At 36.7% G+C, this 22757-nt stretch overlaps 2 protein-coding genes and 1 long non-coding RNA gene across 3 annotated transcripts; 1 reads left to right on the forward strand and 2 right to left on the reverse strand.

Annotated features, from left to right (window-relative positions):
- Nucleotides 1-786: 786 nt before the first annotated feature.
- Nucleotides 787-4194, reverse strand: LOC114166474. The gene is made up of 6 exons (XR_003599937.1): nt 4004-4194; nt 3440-3577; nt 2793-2934; nt 2652-2708; nt 1525-1700; nt 787-1058 (listed from the first exon to the last, which is right to left on the reverse strand). It is a non-coding gene; the product is annotated as an uncharacterized LOC114166474 (long non-coding RNA).
- Nucleotides 4195-6514: 2320 nt separating this feature from the next.
- On the reverse strand, nt 6515-8526 carry LOC114167571 (beta-conglycinin beta subunit 1-like). Its single transcript, XM_028052668.1, has 6 exons — nt 8134-8526; nt 7883-8058; nt 7721-7801; nt 7331-7630; nt 6940-7237; nt 6515-6855 (listed from the first exon to the last, which is right to left on the reverse strand). Exons 1-6 carry the CDS (start codon nt 8465-8467, stop codon nt 6674-6676), a joined length of 1371 nt encoding a protein of 456 aa, XP_027908469.1. The 5' UTR covers nt 8468-8526; the 3' UTR covers nt 6515-6673.
- A 9585-nt stretch (nt 8527-18111) lies between these two features.
- On the forward strand, nt 18112-22258 carry LOC114165489. Its single transcript, XM_028050100.1, has 2 exons — nt 18112-19466; nt 22141-22258. Exons 1-2 carry the CDS (start codon nt 18112-18114, stop codon nt 22256-22258), a joined length of 1473 nt encoding a protein of 490 aa, XP_027905901.1.
- Nucleotides 22259-22757: the final 499 nt, after the last annotated feature.

Here is a 22757-nt window from a genome sequence, read left to right on the forward strand (position 1 = left end):
GAGAGATTTCAAAGCTTCAATGGAATGCAAAAATGGTGTTGTGATATATAAATCTGAAAACCCCATCAATGGGTGTTGTTCCAAGTCAACAAAATCCACAAAATGAACTGCCCAATGTAGAAAACAAAATCAAAACGCAAAACCCTCAATGGGTGCTGTCAAATGTGCATAAAAATGGTAAAAATGAGACAAAAACGTGAAAAACTGCAAGGTGCACTTCCATGGAAGCTTGGAGAGCGAAAATGGAGGTTGGAGAAAGGTAGAAGATGAAATGTGTTGCTGGTGCATGGAAAAGAAACCCTATTCTCGTGGTCACCTCAAGTCTGTTAGCATTATTTACAAAATTGACATTATGAGCTGCAGAATTACAAAAGTGCCACTCCTGGGCCTCTAATGTTGGCCCATTCACTCAGATGACGTGGAAATGATGTGGCAATTCTCTTCAACTGAATATTGATGTCCAAGCTCCAAAATTGCTTCACCCAAATACCTAAAAATAATTAAAAAAGAAAATTAGGCCAAATAATGTGAAATTAGTCCAAATTCGGAATAGTGGCCCAATAAAGCTCAACTGATGAAAAACACTATAAAGATGAACAATTAAGCATTGAACGACTGTCAAATGGGTACACAAAGGCTAGTGGAATGAAAGAAAATAATGACTCATCACTTTCCCTCCAATAACTAACCAATCTTATACAATATGAATCCCACAGAGTGCAACTGATTGACGCACCACTAAATTAATAAAATAAAAATAACAACTTCAAAACAACATTAAATCGATATATTAAAACTGCTCTATCAAAAAAAAACATTAAAACTTCTAAATTTTGATACATGTTTATAACTAGATATAACATTTATAAAAACAAGAAACTTTGTCTATAAGTTCAAGATAAACAATAAAATTTAGATGTTCAAACTAATAGAATATTACAATATCTTTGTTTCTTCGTAAAAGTAAAATAGTAAAAGTCTAATATAACATTCTTTACTATCAATCTTAATCTTGATTTGAATCATTTGTTTCTTCATTAGGAACACTCCCTTGACACCTGACATAAAAAAAAATCATAATTAGTAACATTCATTATAATCACAATCATGATCAATGAAGTTTCATTAGTTTTCTGGCCACCAAAGATATATATATATATATATATATATATATATATATATATATATATATATATATATATATATATATATATATATATATATATATTAAAAAAGCCTTGTAAACAATTCAAGACACAAAAGCACATACTTCTCTGTCCAAAAGCTATTCAGATTAAGAATGTGTTTGGATTAAAAGTTCAAAAGGATTCTTGAAATTACACAAGTTTGCTTGAAGCAAGATTGATTGTTAGATACAAGTATGACCACAACATATAGGCATCTATGAAAATAATCTTCCTATGCGGAATTATATAATAAAAACAATAAACTCAAATCTTCAAACAGACATGCCCACGTCCAACATAAGTATTCAAGAGATCGAAAAGAACAGAGTTTACTCACAAAGGTGGTCTTCAATTAGCTTTTGATTGTTGGTGCCAACGTCCAACATAACTGGAAGTATCTACAGTTGGAAAAACATGTGGTGAGTTCAAATGAGTTTTTCCATAAGGATTTTAAGCAAGATTACTCATCCTCCTTTTTGTTTGCTTCAACCGCTTATATTATGAGACAAGTTTCTGCCAAGTCCGTTCAATGAACTAAAATTAGCTTATGTACAAATTAAAAATAAAATATTTGAATAGGTTATATAAGATAGTAGTTTCTACAAACTATCGTATGCATAAACTAATTTTAACTTATGAAAAAGTCAATTTCAATTTTTTTTCTTCCTATTTCTCTCTCAAGTTCTTATAAAAGAAGTTCATATAGAGAGGTCCTAAAACATATTAGAATTTGTGTTTAGAGACTAATTTAGGTTCAAAAAATTAACTTGTAAATTAACAAACACTTATAGAAGTTATCTTTGGGATAAACTGCACACCAAGTAAAATGGTACCAGAGGCTATAATGAAGGCCGCCTAAGGAAGCCACAATTAGGCTGGGTTAAATATCACTTCCAACAAAACTAGAATGTGCTTGAATTGATCATTGTCAAATGTACTTAGAGACAAATTTTAGAGAACAAAAAGAGCTTTTGGAAACAATAAACAAACAAGGCCTAATTGTCAGCCAAAGAAAGATGTATTCAATTTATCATGGACAACTCCAAGAGCTAGCTAACAGCTGGGAAGAACTAAAACTTTAAATATTTAACTAACATGACAAAATAAAACTCCCATTTTCTATCTCTTGAGAGAACCACTTTTCCTCGCCTTAATAATCTAGTGGGTTTATTTTGTTTATTAAACCTTTACTGTTTTTTTCTTTATTAGGTTTTTTATTCATTTTCATTAGAATCAAGCACTAGGATGGCTCTGGTATGTCTCTGGTAAGGCAAAGACTCATATATATTGAAGGATTTATAAAGAAAAGAACAGAAAAATTATCTATAACAAAACTATCCTCCTTGGTCTGGGGATTTCTCTGTACATTATTCTTGATAAAGTTTAAAGTAGAACAATTATTCCCCTCAGATAGGTATTAGGACATAAAAAGTTCACTCATTAGGTAAACAATATGATAGTTACTTGAGCGAGAACCATAACAACTAGTTGAAGACTTGGTTCCAAGGTCTCTTGGACAACCTGAAAAATAAGTGGAACAGACATAAATACACAAGAAATGCCATCATAAGGTTAATAGTACAAGTGTTAATAGAAAAATATTACAGCGGTAGCTCCAGCCTTTTCCAAAAGTTTTGACGTTTGGGAAGTATTTGCTCAAAGCCCAAACTATTCTATAATTGGCTCCAAGTGAATCTACAATTATTGTAGTGACACTTGCTCTTTCAGCTCCAACCTTATGTAGAACCTTATCATAGAGTCGAAAGCATGTGAGGTAATGAAGATGCATGGAAGCTCAAGTACTCAAGTTCTAAGATTCAATCTAAGTTCCAAAACATTTTCCAAGTGATTAGCAACAACTGCATTTACTTTGTTAGGGTGTCAATATGTTTGAAATTGTTCATTAGGAGTTAATATTTCTTTTTAACATGTTTCTTTTCCTTTTTCTTCTTTGGCTTTGACAAAAATTTATCCCTTTTGGGTTTATGCATGATTCACTTGATCCAAAGCACCAACAAAATAAATAGTACACCACTTACAAAATCAAAAATAATTTGTATGGTTATCTCACACAACATTTCTAACACATATTTTGTATAAACATCATGATTGATTTTGACCAGTTTTTTTCTCAGGAAAATCACACCTTTGGCTTCTTCACCTACCTTTATTTTATCAAGCACGCTATTTCCCACTCTATGGAATGCCTACTATGACATTTTTATAAACCTGACTAAGAAAAAAAAATATACCTTGATGTTTGGGTTTTTCTGCTTGAGAAAATTTCCAGCACATGTTATTAATCCTTTAGTTCCTATCCTTGCAACCAAAGCATCAATGTTTTCCCCTGAGTCTCTACAGATCTCAAGGCCTGTTGTCTCGTAATGAGTCTATATGAAGAAAATGAAATTTTTTTAGCATATCTTATAATCAGTCCCCAACGATGAGAAGCATTGCCTATTGGTTCATTAAACAATGTATGAACAACCAATCAAAGTCTTTCATTTACAAAAACAACAAACTAAATACGTGAGGTATATGAAAAGAATTAAGATAAGTGGAAAGGTACCAAATGCCAGAAAAAGTGTGTTGACTAATCATGGAAACACAAAAATCAAGATGGAAACCCAAAATAAATTATGGAAATTGAAAGAGTTAGGGAATGAGAAAGAGAGAAACCGAAATCAATTCAAAAATCGAGAGCAGCGACACACAACCGGAATGAGATCTTCAAAATGGGACGATGAAATTAGAAAGATGAAATTGAGAGAGAACTAAGACGATATTAGAAAGATGAAATTGAGAGAGAAATATACTCAAACACGGAGGGTGAAGAATAACGGTGAAAGGCACGCAGAGAAGAACGAAAGCTTCTTCGTCTTGTCTTCCTCGTAGGTACACAGTAAAGAGAGAAGAGCTGAATAGTCAAACTGAAAATTGTAAAAGTTACAAGAAATAGGGAAATGAAAAAAAGTAAGGTGAAACCTAAATATGTTACCGGAGTTTATTTGAAAAACCCCTAACACTTTTGAAGTTTCTAAAACCTCTGATATTCTCTTTCTTGTCAGAGGTTATTACACCCTCAAGTAATAAACCTTCTTTAAAATTGTATATTTTTGTAGTGCATGATAAACTAAATAATTAAAAGAAATAAAAAGTATATATATGGTTACTTAATTAATTGTGAATATTTTAATAATTTAAACAAAAATAGAAATATGGTGGGACGGATATTATGACAAGGATATGTACATTCCCATCCCCATTCAATACGAGAATTCACTATCAAAACGGATCGAGTCATACCCACAAGTTTATTTGTCATCTCCAAATCTATTGTTGAATACGTGTTAGCTAATTATCTTATATATTTTCGATCTTATATATTTTCGGTCGTGTTTATTACTTTATTTAGGATGAGACTTTAAACATATAATTTTTTTTATTTTCTGTGTTAATTTTCAACTAAAACAATTTACAATAATTTATACTAATCTATATACAAATTTTAATTTAATTTGCAAACTAGTGATTAAAAATATTTTTTTAGTTAAAAATTACATTATCGGAAATTTTCATTATCTGGTAGAATAATTCCTAGAAAGTTTCTATAAAAAATTGTAAAATTTAATTTTATGAAAATTTGATATAAATTTTTCGAATTCCCATAAAATGTGTTGACAAAGAATGATTAAAAGATTTTGATGATGATAAAGATGCTGAAGAAAACACTTGAAGATATTGAAGACAATATAGTTTATGTTTAAAGATTCTTATTGTAATAGACTTAAGCTTTTTCTAGTTAGGTGCTTTTTCTAGTTAGGTGCAAAATTGTTAGGACAACAACCAGCTCACAACTCCTCTGAGAGAAACTCATTTTTCGCAAAAATCAGTATGGTAATTGATTACCAACTTATAATAATCGATTACCAACTAAAAAAATTCTATTTTTCAAAACCTACTTAAGATAATCAATTACCACAAATGGTAATCGATTATTACTGGCAGTTATAACTTGGCTCTTGAAAAACGACTTGAAATAATCGATTACCATTTATGATAATCGATTACCACAGACAGTTATAAAAATATTTGTTCAAATTTGTACATGAGATAATCGATTACCATTTTGGGTAATCGATTAACACTGCAAAACTTTGTTTTCGAAAATCACTGGAATAATTGACTATCTTAAATGGTAATCGATTATCCTTGGTAGTTTCAGCTAAACTCTTCATTTCTAACTCAGCCTGCGAAAACCTCTTTAAATAGAATTCAGTTTCCAAACTTCAAACCACCTTTTTAAGATTCAGATTTTTTGTGCTGTGACTGCAAATTGTTACTATGTGAGATTCTTAAAGAAAGCTTTGAAAAACCTAGTGTGAGTGAGTGATAACGTTTTCTAAGTGAGTTCTTAGAAGATTGAGTGTTGTGTTGTTGCTAGGAAAGCTGGTCATCCTCTGTGTGATTCAGGGGGAGTTTTGTTCATCTCTTGTGGTTGTTCAAGTTGTTCAAGAAAGGTGTTTTCTAATCCTTACTCTTATATAATCTGTTGTAATCTGTTTATTATAGTGATTGAGTTAATCTCTTTGTTTAAGAGATTAACAACTAGACGTACGATATTTTGATCTGAACCAGGACGTACGATATTTTGATCTGAACCAGTGTGTATCTTTCTCCTTTAAACTCTTTATTTATTTTCATTTACATTTAAAGTAAGTGTGATTTTAAGTTAATCATTTAAATTTTAAGAAAAAATTTTAAAACCTGTTAAGACTTATAAAAATCCAATTCACCCGTATAAAAATCCAATTCACCAAAAACCATAATTTAAATATTTTTAAATATTAAATATTCCGCTGTGCGATAGATACCAACAAAATGTTTTCTAAAAAAATTAATACGAAAATTAATTGTGATAATACAAAAAAAAAAGTTATAAGGAACTGTATTTAAATCTTGTCTTTTTATATCATGTATTACTAATTTTACTATGGAATTGGATTAGGATATATTATAATATACCTTTGAAAAAAGAAGTAAAATAAATATAATTAAAATGTTATTATTTAAAGTCGATATATATAGAATGTTCTTTTATCGATATAAATATCAAAATATCACTGCTCCAAAAGATATAGGAGGTTTCTATTTATTATCTTAAGTGCGTGGTTTATAAAATTTGTATCATTTCATTCGCTATTCATATAATTTAGTATTTTGGTACCGGCCAACCATCAAATTAGCTTAGCAAAAAAACATATATTTTAGTATTTTGTTACCCCGACCAGCCAACCATGAAATTAGCTTAGCAGAAAAACAGAGAGTTAAGATAAAACACAAGCATCATTTATATATGCTCCATTTGTTTATTGATACAAGGAGTGAGAGGTGGAGCTCATTTATTGGTACATGATCCGAAACATATTTCCATGTTCTCTCTACATGAGCTCTTACACCATACACACATTTTACTTCATGTTTATTCAATACACAAATGGACCATTTCTTCCCTTGCTCCTATCCTTCTGTTCTTCATCAGGCCGTGCATCCACAAAGTAAGATTCGCTCTGCTTCTTTATCAGCTTCTCAACCTTCTCACCAGACGCAGGGAACGTTAAATCCAACACCTCTGTAGGTATCTCGCTTATCACATTGTCTTCCTCACCTTCAAGTTTTCAATCACACATTACCAATTGTAAATAAACAACCCCATCACCCATAAACACAAAACAAGAGTATAAATATATACCTGCAAGGAAGTATCTCTGGTTGTTCTCAGCATTGATACCGAAAGCAAAGAAATTCAGATTGGAGGTAGCGTTGATGGCAACAGGATAAGTTGCTGGGATTATAAATAGATCGTCTTCAGACAACTCAGCACTGTACCTCTGCACTTCCCAACTTTCCTCTTCTTCATCTTCTTGCTGATGCTGCTTCTGTTGTTGTTGGTTTTGGTTTTGCCCAACAAGTTCAATGTTTGCTTCTCCTCTGTTCATCACCAGCATCACCATGGCCTTAGAATTGTAGTGTGGGACAAGAAGACCTCCCTAAAGTTTTTAAAAAAGAAACCATTATTCAATTAGTGTCTCAGTACTAAGATTTTATAATTAAGACGACAGTGAATAATAGAACTCAGTTACCTCTTTCATATCCACAGAACTGATGAAGACGTCCAAGTCCTGGAGTTGGGGGTTTTTCTCCGGGGTGATCTCATACCACCTTCCAAATTTGTTGGAGTAGATGGGTTTGCGGTTTCTCAGGTTGAGTGGTTCATTTTGGGAGGAGGAAAGGGCTTTCCTTGAACCAGATTTGGCATGTTTGAGCAGTTCGCGAATTTGTTCCCTTTTGAGTTCCACAATCACTCCCTCTTCCTGACTCTCCTCGCCTTGTTGTTGCTGTCCCTCTCCAAACAGAACCCTGTTTATCTCCTTGAACTCACTCTACAAAAAACGTGCAAATATATATAATGCTATCATTCAACAAGTCTGACATTAAACAAATATATAGTTAGATGTTGTGTTTTTGCTTACATCGAAGGAGGCCTCTAGAACATTCTTGCTGAACCCTTGCAAGTAGGATTGCTGAGCTTCTGTGCTAGATAGGAAAAAGTCCTACAGGAGAAACATTTATTTAGAGAGAAATTGAAAGTTAGAATAAAAACAGTTATAGTATGGAATCACAGAAGGCAGTACTTGAAATTTGTGAGGGTTGTTAACGGGTATGGCGAGTTTGATTATTCTGAGATTGTCGTTGTCGTTAGGGTTAACCAAAAAGAAAGTGGTTCCTGCAGGGATCCTTTGAACATGGCCTTGCTCAAGAATGAATGAGTCTCTGCCGTCAGGGTTCACCAAGGTGAGTATGGCTCTTCCTGTAATTAACAAATTGATTAAGCAAGTGTGATGATGTTGGGTGAGTAGTGATTATTGATTAGTTGATTACTTACCATTAAGGACAACTAGGAGGAAATCGGCATCAGCATGGTGAGGAAGGAGGAGGGTGTTGGGTTTGGACTTGAACTCTACAACACGGTAGTTTTCAAGATTCTGAATTTGTTTCGTACGTTGGTCGAACCTCTGGAGGACCCGGAGATGACCATATTGGTTTTTGAATAGAGTGTGGAACCACCTATCGGAGCTGAAGTAGAAGGGGTTATTTTGTTCTCGTGACTCTTGTTGGCTTTCTTGGTGCTCGTGGTGTACAATGCCGAAGGAAACAGAAACTGATGCCAGGAAAAGAATTCCCAGCAACAGTAGAAGTGGAACCCTTGCTCTCATCATAGTATAGTATTAGTGAATATATGCTGAGTTGTAATACAACACTTGATGGATGATGAAAACATGGAGCGAAGATGGGTATTTATAGTTAGTTGTGCGAGGGCTCTTGATAACACGTATGGACATGGATTGCATGCAGATTGACGTGTGTTGAATTGAAGATAAGATGAAGAGATAGAGTGGTTTGTGATGATGGTGAAGGTGGATTGCGTTCATTGGGTGTGGACGAAGAACTAGGCAATGTGTTGGTGTATGAGTTGAGATGGTGAGCGATTTGAAGTGCATGTTGAGCACGTGTTGCAGTGCATGGCATTTAGACGTTCATGGACGTGGCGAACGGGATGTGAATAAGTTGAGTGGGGTAGTGTGCATGCGTTTTGTTTCTTTGTTTTGTCTTTTCTCTGTCTTCATTGGATTTTTCTTGCTCTTCGCATGCATGATCCAAAAGACTGCACAGTGCTACGTCAGCGCACCGTAATCGTATTCATGGACTTTATATCAAGGTAATGATATAAGATGGTTTAGAGGTAAAATTAGAGAAAGACTTTCAGCTTTTTCTACTAATATTTAAGAATTATAAAATTAATTTAGTGTGTTTATAAAAAGTGAGAGAAATTTTGAATTTAACTCTGTCTATTTATAAAAATATTAACTAATATTGGTAAATAAAAGAAAAAAAGTAATGACTGTCACAGTGCCATCTTTTTTACCATGCAACGACTGATATCAGGATAGTATGTGTATTAGGCTATTGAACATATGCGCAATGGTTAAAACCTATATGATGTATTGGAGTTCATTTGGTTGCTGTTTCTGCTACAAATTGCTGTATTTATGTAGGCACGGAGACAGTGAAAGACGCGTGCTTTGGAGAAAACTAATATACACCAAGTTTTTTTGTAGTTTGTTCTTAGAAAAAAAATAAAAAATGCTTGTGACTCCACTGTGAGATTTTGAGAATCGAAGTTGTCTGGATTCTAATTAATGAACCCCTCTTACAGTAACACTCTTCATATGTTTTAATTACCAGATTTTTCATTTAATTGTTAATACTATTTTATAACGTTGTCTTTGCCATACTGTTATTTCTTAAATTTTGCCAATACATTTCTTCACTCGTATTGATTAAGAGTGTTATAATTTAAAAATAATTAGTGCAAGAAATATTATGAATTTAAACTTGTAAAAAAGAAGGAAACACTAATTCTAACTTGAGATTTATATGGACAACAAGGAAGAAAGTAAATGTTGAGTATTAAGAAAGAATATTAGCAGGAGAACATGTTATTCCTTTACACATGACATACTTTTCTCTTTACCAATGGCATGTTTGGAAATAATTTTACAAGAGAGTTTCAACGTGAAAAAAAAAATAGTAAGGCAAAAATACATACTATTAGCTTCATTCAATGGTTTATTTTTAATAAATTTTACATTGACTTAAATCAAATCATACTAACATGATGATCAATACATTCAAATTTTCATTAATTTGCTTCCATTAATTATTGTAATGAAAGAAGCAAGTAACACTAGTACAAAATATGTTATGTTTAACTCTTTTTTTTTTCTAGTTTTTTTTCTACTTCCGTTCTATTCATCGCCTTTCATTCGTTATTGTGGTGATATTGAACCAGAGAGAGATAATGATGTTGCATGAATATTGCATGAGTATTATTGAAAGGTGTGTTTGATACAAGGAGAAGAAGCTTTTGATATAGGCAAGCCTAGAGAGAAAAACTAATTAACAGAAAGAGAGCCTAGAGGAGAACTAACTAACAAAAAATAACTATATTACGGTTACAATAGAGGTATACTGCATATACCCTTAACACGCCCCCATAAACTTAGGGTGGATGCTGCAATCTAGAGACCCTAAGTTTATCACAAAATTTTTGAAAATTATCTCTTGAGATAGGTTTTGTGAGAGCATATGCAAGCTGAAGTTGGGCTGGGATATGTTGAACATGAAGATGTTTCTTGCGAACGTGGTCACATACATGGTGGACATAAAGAGCAAAATGTTTTGTTTTTGAATGAAATATGGGATTGATAGTAAGTAACACTGCGCCAAGGTTATCCGAATATGTAGTAGGCGAGGGAGGAGAAATAGAGAGCTCCACTACTGGAAAATGGGCTTATAATGACAGGTAAAACGAGTTTACTATGATAGGTTTTCTGGTGTCATAGTTTCAGGAGTCATAGAAAATGCGCGCTTTTTATGACACTACAGAAACCTGTCATAGTAAGTCAGACTTACTATGATAGGCAATCCAAACTACGTCATAGTAAGTCCGATTTTTTTTTAATGATTTTTCTATTTTACCATTTTCCTTCCCATTCAATTTACCTACAAATAACTTTCATATCACCAGACCAAACAATTCCAAACCAAACCAAGAACTTGTTGTATACTCTGATTTCAGCGGCCTCTTGATAAACATCAGCATGCTTTCCCCTTAGGCGTTGTAAAGCAGACTCACACTCTTTCCACTGACCAACCTTAGCCTGTAGAAGATGACATGTGTTGAATCTAATCATTTAACAAACAGAAGAAAAAACTTGGTTGCTTGTGTGATATGTGTCCAACATGCATTGATGAAAGAGAAAAATTCCAGAAGCTAAAAACAACTCACCAGCCACTTGGGATAATCAAGGATGAAGGGAAGAGTCAGAAGGTGCACAATAGAAGGAACAATTCTTGAGATAAAGACAAATTATATCAATTCCTGAAAAAGAGCAACATAAGGAGGGCGAACGGCGCGCGGTGCAGGGAGGACGCGCGGACAGCTCGCGGATGGTACACGGGTGACGCGCGGACAACTCGCGGATGGTGCACGGAGGATGAGCAAACTGCTCACGGACAGCGCGCAGACAGTGCAGACGGCACGCAGACGACATGCGAACAGTGCAGAAGACGCACGGACGGTGCGCAAAGGACGAGTGGACAGCTCGCGGACGACGCACGTACAGTGCGGACGACACGCAAATGGCATGCGAATAGTGCGAACGACGCGCAAACAACGAGCGGACGACGAGCGAAAGGTGAGCGAACGACGAGTGGAAGGTGAGCGAAAGGCGTGAGAACGGTGCGCGAATGACTGTTTCGAGAAAGAAACTATGCTTCTGAATGTTGGAGAAAATGGAGACGAGAAAGAGAAAAAGAAAAGAGGGAAGAAAAAAAATTAGGGATTTGAAGATATTATGACATGTTTCCGTAAATCTGTCATAATATATTTTTAACATAATTTCAATTTTGCCATCATGCCCATCTACTATGATTGGTCCTCTGCACCTGTCATAACAAATTTTCCCTTCTCACTTATTATGATAGATTCCTTTTTACCAGTCATAATAACTGTTACTTTTATTACAAAAATGCCACCGGTCAACTTATTATGATAGGTGGCTTATACCTGTCATAATAAGTCGTCATAGATTCCTCTTTTTCAGTGCTGTTTGAGAAGCGAAACGATCCAAGAAAGTTCAGATGTGGCGGAGGCAATGCTGTGAAACTCTGCTTCAGTGGTTTTGTTGCGGGATACAACAACTTACTTTTTGGAGGACCACGTGAGGAGATTTGATTCTAAATATATGCAAAACCCGGAGGTTAATTTTCTATCAATGGGATCTGAACCACAGTCAACATCTGCAAAGCAACGAAGGGTAAGATTAGTTTTTGGTGTGAAACGAATACCAAAACGAGTGGTTCCAACAACATATCTTAAAATGCATTTAAGTGCTTGCCAATGCTGTAGGTGTGGTTGGTGCATAAACTGAGAGACCTTGTTAACTGCATATGTGAGATCAGGTCGAGTGAATGTAAGGTATTGTAGAGCTCCAACAATCTCCCGATATACGGTGGGATCCGAAAACGCTTCAGATCCATCCATGGTTAGCTTGAGAGAGGTTATCACTGGTGTTAGCTGAGGTTTTGCAGAAGTCATGCTTGCTTTAGATAGGAGTTGATTTGCATATTTTGTTTGGGTAAGAAGAAGCGATCCACTTGATTGCCAATGGGTTTCAAGACCTAGAAAGTAATGAAGCTTGCCAAGATCCTTGAGCGAGAATTTTTTGTTGAGTCTAATGATAAGAGTCTGAATGGCAGATAATGAGGTGCTTGTGACCATAATATCATCTACATAGATTAGAACAAGTATGATGCAAGTTGAGGATCAGTGAACAAATAACGAAGGATAAAAAATAGTTGATATAAACCCAAGGTTAATCAGTGAACAAATAACGAAGGATTGGACCAGTGGCTTACGAGATTGCCTTACCCCCACAGTTGGCAAACCTTCACCCAGTGTTTCACGTCTCACAGTTGAGGAAGTACGTGTTTGACCCAGCTCATGTGTTAGAAGCCGAAGATATACAGATTAGGGAAGCCCTCACCGTGGAAGTACCACCCATCGCTCTTGAGGATAGCAAGGTTGAGGAACGCCGTGGAAAGACCGTTAGTCTTGTAAAAGTCATCTGGGATCGGAGAACGGGTGACTCGACTTGGGAGTTAAAGGAGGACATGAGAAAATCACATCCACATTTGTTTACCTGGTGAGTCTTTATTTTCGAGGTCGAAAATTTTCTTGTTGGGCAGAATATGAGACCCCCTTTTTATTTCTACCCTAAAGTTAGTGGGCTGCCCTTCTAAGTGGGCCTAAGGCCGGCCCAACAAATAAAGTCACTAGGTCTGCCCTAAACATTGCACTTCTTCACATTTTCAGAAAACTATTGTCCTTGTCTTAGAGCCGCAGCCGCCTTTTACTTTCGCTAGGGTTCCGACGTTCTTCCGATTCACGTTCCATCTTGGCCATTGTTCTGCTAACGTAAGTACTCTTTCACCTTATCGGCTCTGTCTAGTGTAGTTTCGTAGTCACAGTGGGAAACTCTATAATGACTCGTTTAACTTACTGTTCCAGTTTGCGAGTCGGGTTCTAGAGCTGTTGTGCTCCTTGTTTCAGTGTAGAAGTCCCATGCAAACCCATTTCCAAGTAAGGGAAGTTAGAACCCTTCGGTTTGTTTGGTACGAGTTTGCTATTTTATGTGGTTGGTGATCTCCTTGTGTTTGCCTGTTGATATGGATGTATGATACGGTGGGATTGTTGCTTGTGGTATGTATTCGCGTCTGTTGCAGGTGAAAACAGTGGCAGACACTGATAAACTCGCCCAAGCGAGCTAGTCTCGCCTAGGCGAGATTAACAGAGGCTTGTCTAAGCCTTTTTCTCCACGAATGGTCGCCCAGGCAACCCACTGTGGTTTTTGAGCGAGCGAGCATCTCGCCCAGGCGAAAGGGGTCTCGCCTAAGCGAGATCCCGCGAGTGCTTCTGCTCCCTTCTCGAGCCCTCGCCTAGGCGAAGGGGGAGCTCGTCTGGGGGAGACCATCTCGCCTGAGTGAGACCCTTCAGCCCTGAGCGAGGGGCTGGGCGAGACAGTGTGCTGTTTAGATGTTTGGTTGTTTCTGGATGGTTAGTATTGGTTTGGAAATGAATGGTATAATGAGAAACATGTATATAATGGAATGTTATGTATGCTTGGCATGTGAAATGAATGAGTGGTTTGGAACTAAAGGAACACGTTATTGATATGAGATGAGGCCCTAGACTCATGGGGTGGTGATGATCAGAGGTATAGATTCGAAACATGATGCGTATGAGGAATTAATCTCAGGGGTTGGTATGGAAATGTAAATATGATTTAATGTTCTCTTATTGCTGAGTTATGAATGTTGGTCCGTGTCAGCGTGTAAATTCCTTGGGGTCTCTAGGTGAGACCTCCGAGGTCGCGCTTTAGTGATCGGGCGTAATTTCATGGCCCCTATTAGTGGGTGTCCATGGTGGTGCCCCATCTGTATAACTAAGTAAGGATTCAAGTTAAGGTTGCATCCAATTTCGTCCGGGTAACAATGATAAAATAAAATAAATAAATAAATAATTAATTAATTAAAGTTCAATTGAGAAGAATAAATAAATAAATAATTAAGAAAAGAAAAGAAAAAATATGTTTTGGTTTGAGAAAAATAATTATCTATTTATTTTATTATTATTATTATTATTTTTTTTATATATTTTATTTTAGTTATTACATTATTTTTCTTTCTATTATTACAGCTCCTTTTTTTGTTTTACGTCTCTCATTCTAGTTTAATAAAAAAAAAATAAAAAGAAAAAAAAAGAAAAAACAGAGAGAAGGGAAAGGGGAAAGAAAAAGGTAACGTAAAGCCTCTCTTTTGTCAGACCCAAGCATGCTATGCTATCATGGTTTTGTATTGGGAAAGGTCTGTGGCATGGTCATGATGGCTGAAGGAGCAGGAAGCAACATCTGCTCTCAGTCTGGTCCCAAATTTCAAAATTGGAAGGTGTAGAGGGTTACATAATAAAAAGGGGAAGATTCATGAGAGGAGGGGTCTTTTTTTGAATTACTACAGAGAGGGGAGAGGGCACTAGAAATCAGTGAGGGAGAGAAGGAGTCAAATTTGGAAACGGAAACAAAGCTGTTAGTGCATTAAGTTTTATTTTCACGGTAAGTGTTCTTAACTCCTCTTTAGTTTATGTTACCGTGACTTGATGTTGTTGTTGATGTTCATGGGTGTATGAATTAGAGCTTATGTTAATTTGATATTGATGTTCATGAATGTATGGATGGTTTGGAATGAGCATGGTTATTCTTTTGTTTATTCCCATTGCAACTGGTACAATAAAGAACAGAGCACAATTTCTTTTATTTTATTTTTTATTTTATCTGTTAAGATATGTTCTTGTTTGGATGTTACTGTTGTCCGGGTGAGTGCTGGAAAATAACCTCATCCTCAATCTCAATCTCTCTCGCCACCATCATCTTTCCCTCATCACCTTCACCTGCAAGACTGCCAAGCCAGAACCCAAACACAACACCACAAACAACCAGAATCACATTCATTTGTCATCATCACTGTCACATACTCGTTTTCACCAACACACAACTAGCACACGAACGAGCCAACATCTGTCTTGACTCACCTTCAAGTTCATCCACCTGCACGAAAATCAGAATCACAGCCCTCACCCATGCAATCCAATACTGCATCGGATCAAAACCCCATTCTAGTCTCATTTTCTCCGATCAGTCACATCCAATCATAGCACAGAGATAGGCAAAGGAGTAGAAACCATCGCCGGCGGCGAGGCCGCCGGCGGTTCGGAGCTTTGAACGGAAATCGTAGCGACCCTGGGTGTCGCGAGAGCAGCGCGACTCGAGCCTGAGAGAGGGAGAGTGAAGGTCGAGCGTCTCGGGGTTCTCGCCGTCAACGTCTGTGGTGGACGCCGCTGCCGCTGCCGAGAACGAGAGCGACGTCTCCGGCGTCGATTGACGCCGCCGGCAAGCTGGCCGTATGTTGGCGTAGAGGTACCTCACGCGAGGCGGATCGAATAACGACGTCGTCGCCGGCGGGGCTTGCGACGGTGGTCGGCATCGTCACTGGTGAGTCAGGCGGTGCAGGCGCGGTCCCAGAGGTCAGAGGTCGGAGTCGTGGTGGTGTCAAGGAGAAGCGGCTGCCATGTGAGGGGAGGAACCCTTTTGTTAGGGTTTTCTGGAAAAAAAGAAAAAAAGGGGGGGCTGCAGGCTTTGAGTTACCACACGCACCCCCTCTTTTACCTCAACCCCACCCTCCTTTTTTCTTTTCTTCGTGTACACCCCTTTTTTAATTCTTACACCTCTGTTTTGCGTTTCCTTAGCACATTCCTTTATTTACCGCACGCACCCCACCTGTTACTTCACGCACCTCTCACATGTGATACCCCTGCACCCCATGCCTTTGTCTTTTGTTTTTGGGTTTGTTGTTGTATTTGCTTTGTGCACCCCACCAATTACTCGTGCACCCTTACTTTTTTGTTTTCCACTTTTATCCATCTTAAATATTTTCATCCTTTTATAAATTTACTTATTTATTTATTTATTTTTATTTATTTTATTTAAAAAAAAGAAAACAATTATATTCGAACATTATAAAAATTAAAATATAGAAAAAAATCAAAAAAATGGTTCTCTTTCATTTTTATTGTGTCTGTCCGACCGCCCGCGTCGTGTGACACTTTCTTCCAAATAATTTAAAAAATACTAAAATAATTTTCTCTCCCTTTTAGTGTCTGCCCGATCACTCGCATCGTATGACACATGTTTTCAAATAATTCAAAAACACCAAAAAATATATAAAATTTCAAAATACAAAAACATCAACGTTTTTAAACAAGATATCTTTTTAAGAACTACGTGATCCTTGATTCTCCACCGTGAGATACGTAGGAGCAGGGTCAGTCCTTGTCAGGTTCACCTCTAAAAAAAATCAAATCTTTTTTTTTTCTCAATTATTTTTTTTCAAATATCTTTTTAAGAACTACGTAACCCTGATTTCTCATTTTTAATGAGAATACGTAGGACCAAGGTCAATCCTTGTCGGGCCCAAAAAACAAAAAAATATTATTTTTGTTTCTTTTTAGTTTTTTTTTTGTCTTATTTTTTTTTGGGAAAAGTTAATATTTTGAAAACCACATCAACTTTGCATTTTTTAATTAAAGGTACCGCCCTTGGGCGGGCGCGATAGGGTGCTAACACCTTCCCTACGTGTAACCGACTCCCGAATCCAAAATATGGTTTTTCGCAGACTTGTCTTATCTTTATGGTTTTCCATAGTTTTCCAGAATAATGATGGTGGCGACTCCTAAATCTTTTTTAAACCCATTTCTTTTTTCGATTCGCCTTCCCGTCGCGATTCCGGTTGCGACAGCTGGCGACTCCACTAGGGAAGCTAGAGAGTCAAGCTATTTAATTAGATATGCGGACTGAATGTGGTTTTCCTTTTTTTTCTTTCTTTTTTATTTATTTATTTTCTTTTATTTCTTTTTTTCCCCTTTCTTTTATTTCATTATTATTATTATTATTATTATTATTATTATTATTTTGTCTCTTTTTTTATTTGTATATTCTTGTCTCTATTTTAATTTATTTATATCTATCTCTTGGAATGATTGTGTGTAAATTGTTTCGCATATTTTGTTATATATCCGCCTGGGAAGTTTTCTGGTTGTTTTGCAGGTGGGGGTTATGGTATGCATCATCCTCCCTCCACACACACACACTTTGTGCATATCATGAGCGGGGCCCTATACCCGGGTCTGTGTAACTTAGAGTTAGAGGGGATTGTGTAGCAGTGCCACAGTGGATGAACTTCCCAAGTGGTCATTGTGAGAACCCCAGCTAGAGTTTATTTACTTCGTTGGTACTCCCACATCTTGTTGTCTACCAACTGTTGTGGGAAATGCCTAGAAGTAGGCCATAGCTCTAGTGTCCTTGATCCTTAAGTATTAGGGAACTATCCTGGTGAGCGCATATATTTTACCTTAGGACCATTAGGCATCGAACCTCTGATAAGGCACAAGGGGAGACATGTGCATTACCTTAATTCTCATCTTATTTTTCTCGCTTTATTTGAATTAGCAATGAAGTCATGTGTCTGTACTTTCTTTCACGGCATCATCATACATGCATTGTGATTATTTGTTCATGCATAACATGTACTTTGTCATGCCATGCCATAACATTTCTTGTGATTCTAGGTCAGAAATTTTAAGGCTGTGATTGAGTTTGTGAAAAAAAAAGAAACACAAGAAATTAACATGGGATTTCAAGTCGGAGGGAATTTAGGGTCGGATGCCTTGAAGAAGAAGTTACCTATCAGGGTTATAGATAGCAATCTGAATGGTTTAAGGGAAATAGTGCAACAAATGAAGACTATACAGAGGAACGCTTTCAAGAAGCAATATGGGAACTTATTGAGGTTGTTGAATGTGGAAGTCCAAGCGTCGGCAGTCACCGCTTTGGCCCAATATTATGATCCGCAGCTCAGATGTTTCACCTTCCAGGATTTTCAGTTGACACCAGTAGTAGAAGAGTTCGAGCAGATTTTGGGTTTGTCGGTGGAAGATAAAGTCCCTTACAGATATTCTAAGCAACGAGCATCTATCTCTACGTTGGCAGGAATCTTGAAGGTACACCCTGCTGAGCTAGAGAGTAAAATGGCCTCCAAGGGCAACTCGAGGGGGATCCCCCAAGGATATTTAGAAGGGCACTTGCGTCGTTTGGCTGAGAAAGAGATAGGGGAGACGTTCATGGATGTGTTGGCTCTCACACTATATGGAGTCGTGCTCTTCCCTAACATGGAGAATTTTATTGATCAAACGGCCATCGATGTGTTTGTTGCTTACAAGATTCATTCAGAAAGTCCAGTCACTGCGGTTCTAGCTGATGTGTACGGGGGTTTGAATTTGTGCTACGCACTCAAGAGGAAGAAGATGTTATGCTGTGTACCTATATTGTATGTATGGTTTATATCCCGAGTCCGCTTGGGTACAGTAAATGCTGAATGTCAGATTGGGGAATTGCCACATGGCGGCGTTGAAATTCGAGGGGCGAAAGAATGGGCCCAATTCTGTGCAGGTTTGGATGGGGGAAAGATTAGATGGTGTGTCCCTGGGCTGCCCAAGTCGCATGTCATTTCTTGTGGGGATTTCCCTAACGTCCCTCTGATAGGTACCAGAAGTTGTGTGAATTATAACCCTGTTCTGGCGCAACGACAGTTTGGGTGTCCAAATAAGAGCTCTCCAACTCCAGAATCTTTGGTCGCCATATGGACTTATTATGAAGAAGGAATTTCTCAAGATCTAATTCGACGAGTTAGGAGTGCTTGGGGTGAGGTTTTGCGTGCAGAAAAAGACCCAAGGCCATGGGTAATGGACGGGAAAATATCTTACCGACGATGGATTCTGGAAAGGGTTAATATGATCAAGTTACCTTTCAAATCGGACTCCCCTGCTCCGGAGCGATTGGAACCTGCTGAGTCTGAGGAGGTGAAAGGGCTAAAAGAAGAGATCGAGAAGATGAAATTAAAAAATGCCAAATTAATTAACGAGCTTCAAAGTCTCCGACATGAGTATGTGGATCTGAGGCGTGATAATGAGGAAATGACAAAAGCGTATGAAGGGATTCTTAGGCAACAAATCAAATTTTTTTTTTTCTCAATTATTTTTTTTCAAATATCTTTTTAAGAACTACGTAACCCTGATTTCTCATTTTTAATGAGAATACGTAGGACCAAGGTCAATCCTTGTCGGGCCCAAAAAACAAAAAAATATTATTTTTGTTTCTTTTTAGTTTTTTTTTGTCTTATTTTTTTTTTGGGAAAAGTTAATATTTTGAAAACCACATCAACTTTGCATTTTTTAATTAAAGGTACCGCCCTTGGGCGGGCGCGATAGGGTGCTAACACCTTCCCTACGTGTAACCGACTCCCGAATCCAAAATATGGTTTTTCGCAGACTTGTCTTATCTTTATGGTTTTCCATAGTTTTCCAGAATAATTATGGTGGCGACTCCTAAATCTTTTTTAAACCCATTTCTTTTTTCGATTCGCCTTCCCGTCGCGATTCCGGTTGCGACATTAAGGTTGCATCCTGACACTCTAAGGAGCCAGTTAGTCTCACTTAGAGCGGACTGACTCCTGTGGTGAGAGTAGCAGGAGGCCTGAAATTCAGTAAGGGCTAACCTTGTGGTGAGGGAAATTCGATTCATTGTAACACTTGTAACACATAGCTCAGGGTTGAGCAGCTCGGGGTTGAGCAGAGGTATCCACCACAAGTGCAAGCATCCGCTAAATCCGACCAGGTTATACGTATCCGGATGAGTCGAGTCGAGTCGTAGTGTATTGATTGAAAAGTCTTAATATGCTTGAATGTTGTGTTGGTATTGAATGGTGAAAGTATATTTAATTGTATGATAAATATGTTGTTGGCTCTAGCTTACCCTTTTCTTGTTGGTTGCTTTGTATGTTGTGTTTCTATCTTCGCGATGATCATCAATTTATTGATGGGAGCAGATGCGAGGGATAATCGTGGTCATCAGGGAAGAGGCGACTCTACAGCTTAGTTTTCTTGGAATATCTTGAGGGCTACGGCCTATGTATTTGTCAGTTTTACTTATGCTCGTATTTCCAACAGACTGTTTATGATGTTCATTAGTTTTTGGCGGCACCGTGGTGTGCCTTAGTTGTATGACCTCATGTTTAAACTCCGAAACTGCACTATTGTATTATAATCAAGTGACATTTTCTTTTAATTACACTCATTAATTAATTGGGGCGTTACACTCACAGTGCCATCTTTTCTACCATGCAATGACTGATATCAGGATAGTATGTGTATTAGGCTATTGAACATAGGCGCAATGGTTAAAACCTATATGATGTATTGGAGTTCATTTGGTTGCTGTTTCTGTTACAAATTGCTGTATTTATGTAGGCACGAAGACAGTGAAAGACGCGTGCTTTGGAGAAAACTAATATACACCAAGTTTTTTTGTAGTTTGTTCTTACAAAAAAAATAAAAAATGCTTGTGACTCCACTGTGAGATTTTGAGAATCGAAGTTGTCTGGATTCTAATTAATGAACCCCTCTTACAGTAACACTCTTCATATGTTTTAATTACCAGATTTTTCATTTAATTGTTAATACTATTTTATAACGTTGTCTTTGCCATACTGTTATTTCTTAAATTTTGCCAATACATTTCTTCACTCGTATTGATTAAGAGTGTTATAATTTAAAAATAATTAGTGCAAGGAATATTATGAATTTAAACTTGTAAAAAAGAAGGAAACACTAATTCTAATTTGAGATTTATATGGACAACAAGGAAGGAAGTAAATGTTGAGTATTAAGAAAGAATATTAGCAGGAGAATATGTTATTCCTTTACACATGACATACTTTTCTCTTTACCAATGGCATGTTTGGAAATAATTTTACAAGAGAGTTTCAACGTGAAAAAAAAAATAGTAAGGCAAAAATACATACTATTAGCTTCATTCAATGGTTTATTTTTAATAAATTTTACATTGACTTAAATCAAAGCATATTAACATGATGATCAATACATTCAAATTTTCATTAATTTGCTTCCATTAATTATTGTAATGAAAGAAGCAAGTAACACTAGTACAAAATATGTTATGTTTAACTCTTTTTTTTCTAGTTTTTTTCTACTTCCGTTCTGTTCATCGCCTTTCATTCGTTATTGTGGTGATATTGAACCAGAGAGAGATAATGATGTTGCAGGAATATTGCATGAGTATTATTGAAAGGTGTGTTTGATACAAGGAGAAGAAGCTTTTGATATAGGCAAGCCTAGAGAGAAAAACTAATTAACAGAAAGAGAGCCTAGAGGAGAACTAACTAACAGAAAATAACTATATTACGGTTACAATAGAGGTATACTGCATATACCCTTAACACGCCCCCATAAACTTAGGGTGGATGCTGCAATCTAGAGACCCTAAGTTTATCACAAAAATTTTGAAAATTATCTCTTGAGACAGGTTTTGTGAGAGCATATGCAAGCTGAAGTTGGGCTGGGATATGTTGAACATGAAGATGTTTCTTGCGAACGTGGTCACATACATGGTGGACATAAAGAGCAAAATGCTTTGTTTTTGAATGAAATATGGGATTGATAGTAAGTAACACTGCGCCAAGGTTATCTGAATATGTAGTAGGCGAGGGAGGAGAAAGAGAGAGCTCCACTACTGGAAAATGGGCTTATAATGATAGGTAAAATGAGCTTACTATGATAGGTATTCTGGTGTCATACTTTCAGGAGTCATAGAAAATGCGCGCTTTTTATGACACTGCAGAAACCTGTCATAGTAAGTCAGACTTACTATGATAGGCAGTGCAAACTACGTCTCATACAACGTGTAGCTGGTGAATATTGATATTGGATCATTCTTGAAGCATTTTGCTTAGTGTTTGAAGCTTGAAGAGGGTGGTTATGGTAGGAAAGGCTGTGCCACCACTAAGGTTTGGTATTTCTTAAGCTTTTAGGTTGTGCTTGGTGGTTTTCCAGGTATAAAAGAGGTGTCTTGTTGTGTGGGTTCATTCTTGTGTGATTCAAAAATCATTGTGTAGTGTTCTTGCATATTTTAAAAGTATAATGTTGTGAACTTTGTAAATCTTTTGAAATAGTTCAAAGTCAAGCTCGAGTTGCCTTGGCTAAATGGATGTAGCTCAAGTTTGATTGAACTAATATAAAAATCTTGTGCATTCAAATTTTCTCTAACTCTTCTATCTTGTATTACACTTTAAAGTTTAAAACATTATGATCTAAATCATCTTTTTGACATTCTTGTGTGATCCGGTGTTATTTGCAACTTTGCTCATGTTTGTATAACTCATTTGAACCTATCTTGACCGACCTTTCATATTGATCTTGCT

Source organism: Vigna unguiculata, chromosome 10, assembly GCF_004118075.2.
Source record: "Vigna unguiculata cultivar IT97K-499-35 chromosome 10, ASM411807v1, whole genome shotgun sequence".
Lineage (NCBI taxonomy): Eukaryota > Viridiplantae > Streptophyta > Magnoliopsida > Fabales > Fabaceae > Vigna > Vigna unguiculata.

Bases quoted from the DNA above. Each gene is read 5' to 3' on its own strand.
- LOC114165489 (XM_028050100.1), top strand. From the start codon at position 18,112: ATGGGATTTCAAGTCGGAGGGAATTTAGGGTCGGATGCCTTGAAGAAG. The intron at 19,467-22,140 runs GTATGAAGGGAT...TCATACTTTCAG, and splicing joins AATGAGGAAATGACAAAAGC to GAGTCATAGAAAATGCGCGC.
- LOC114167571 (XM_028052668.1), bottom strand. From the start codon at position 8,467: ATGATGAGAGCAAGGGTTCCACTTCTACTGTTGCTGGGAATTCTTTTC. The intron at 8,059-8,133 runs GTAAGTAATCAA...TGTTAATTACAG, and splicing joins CCTCCTAGTTGTCCTTAATG to GAAGAGCCATACTCACCTTG. The intron at 7,631-7,720 runs GTAAGCAAAAAC...CGTTTTTTGTAG, and splicing joins TTCTAGAGGCCTCCTTCGAT to AGTGAGTTCAAGGAGATAAA.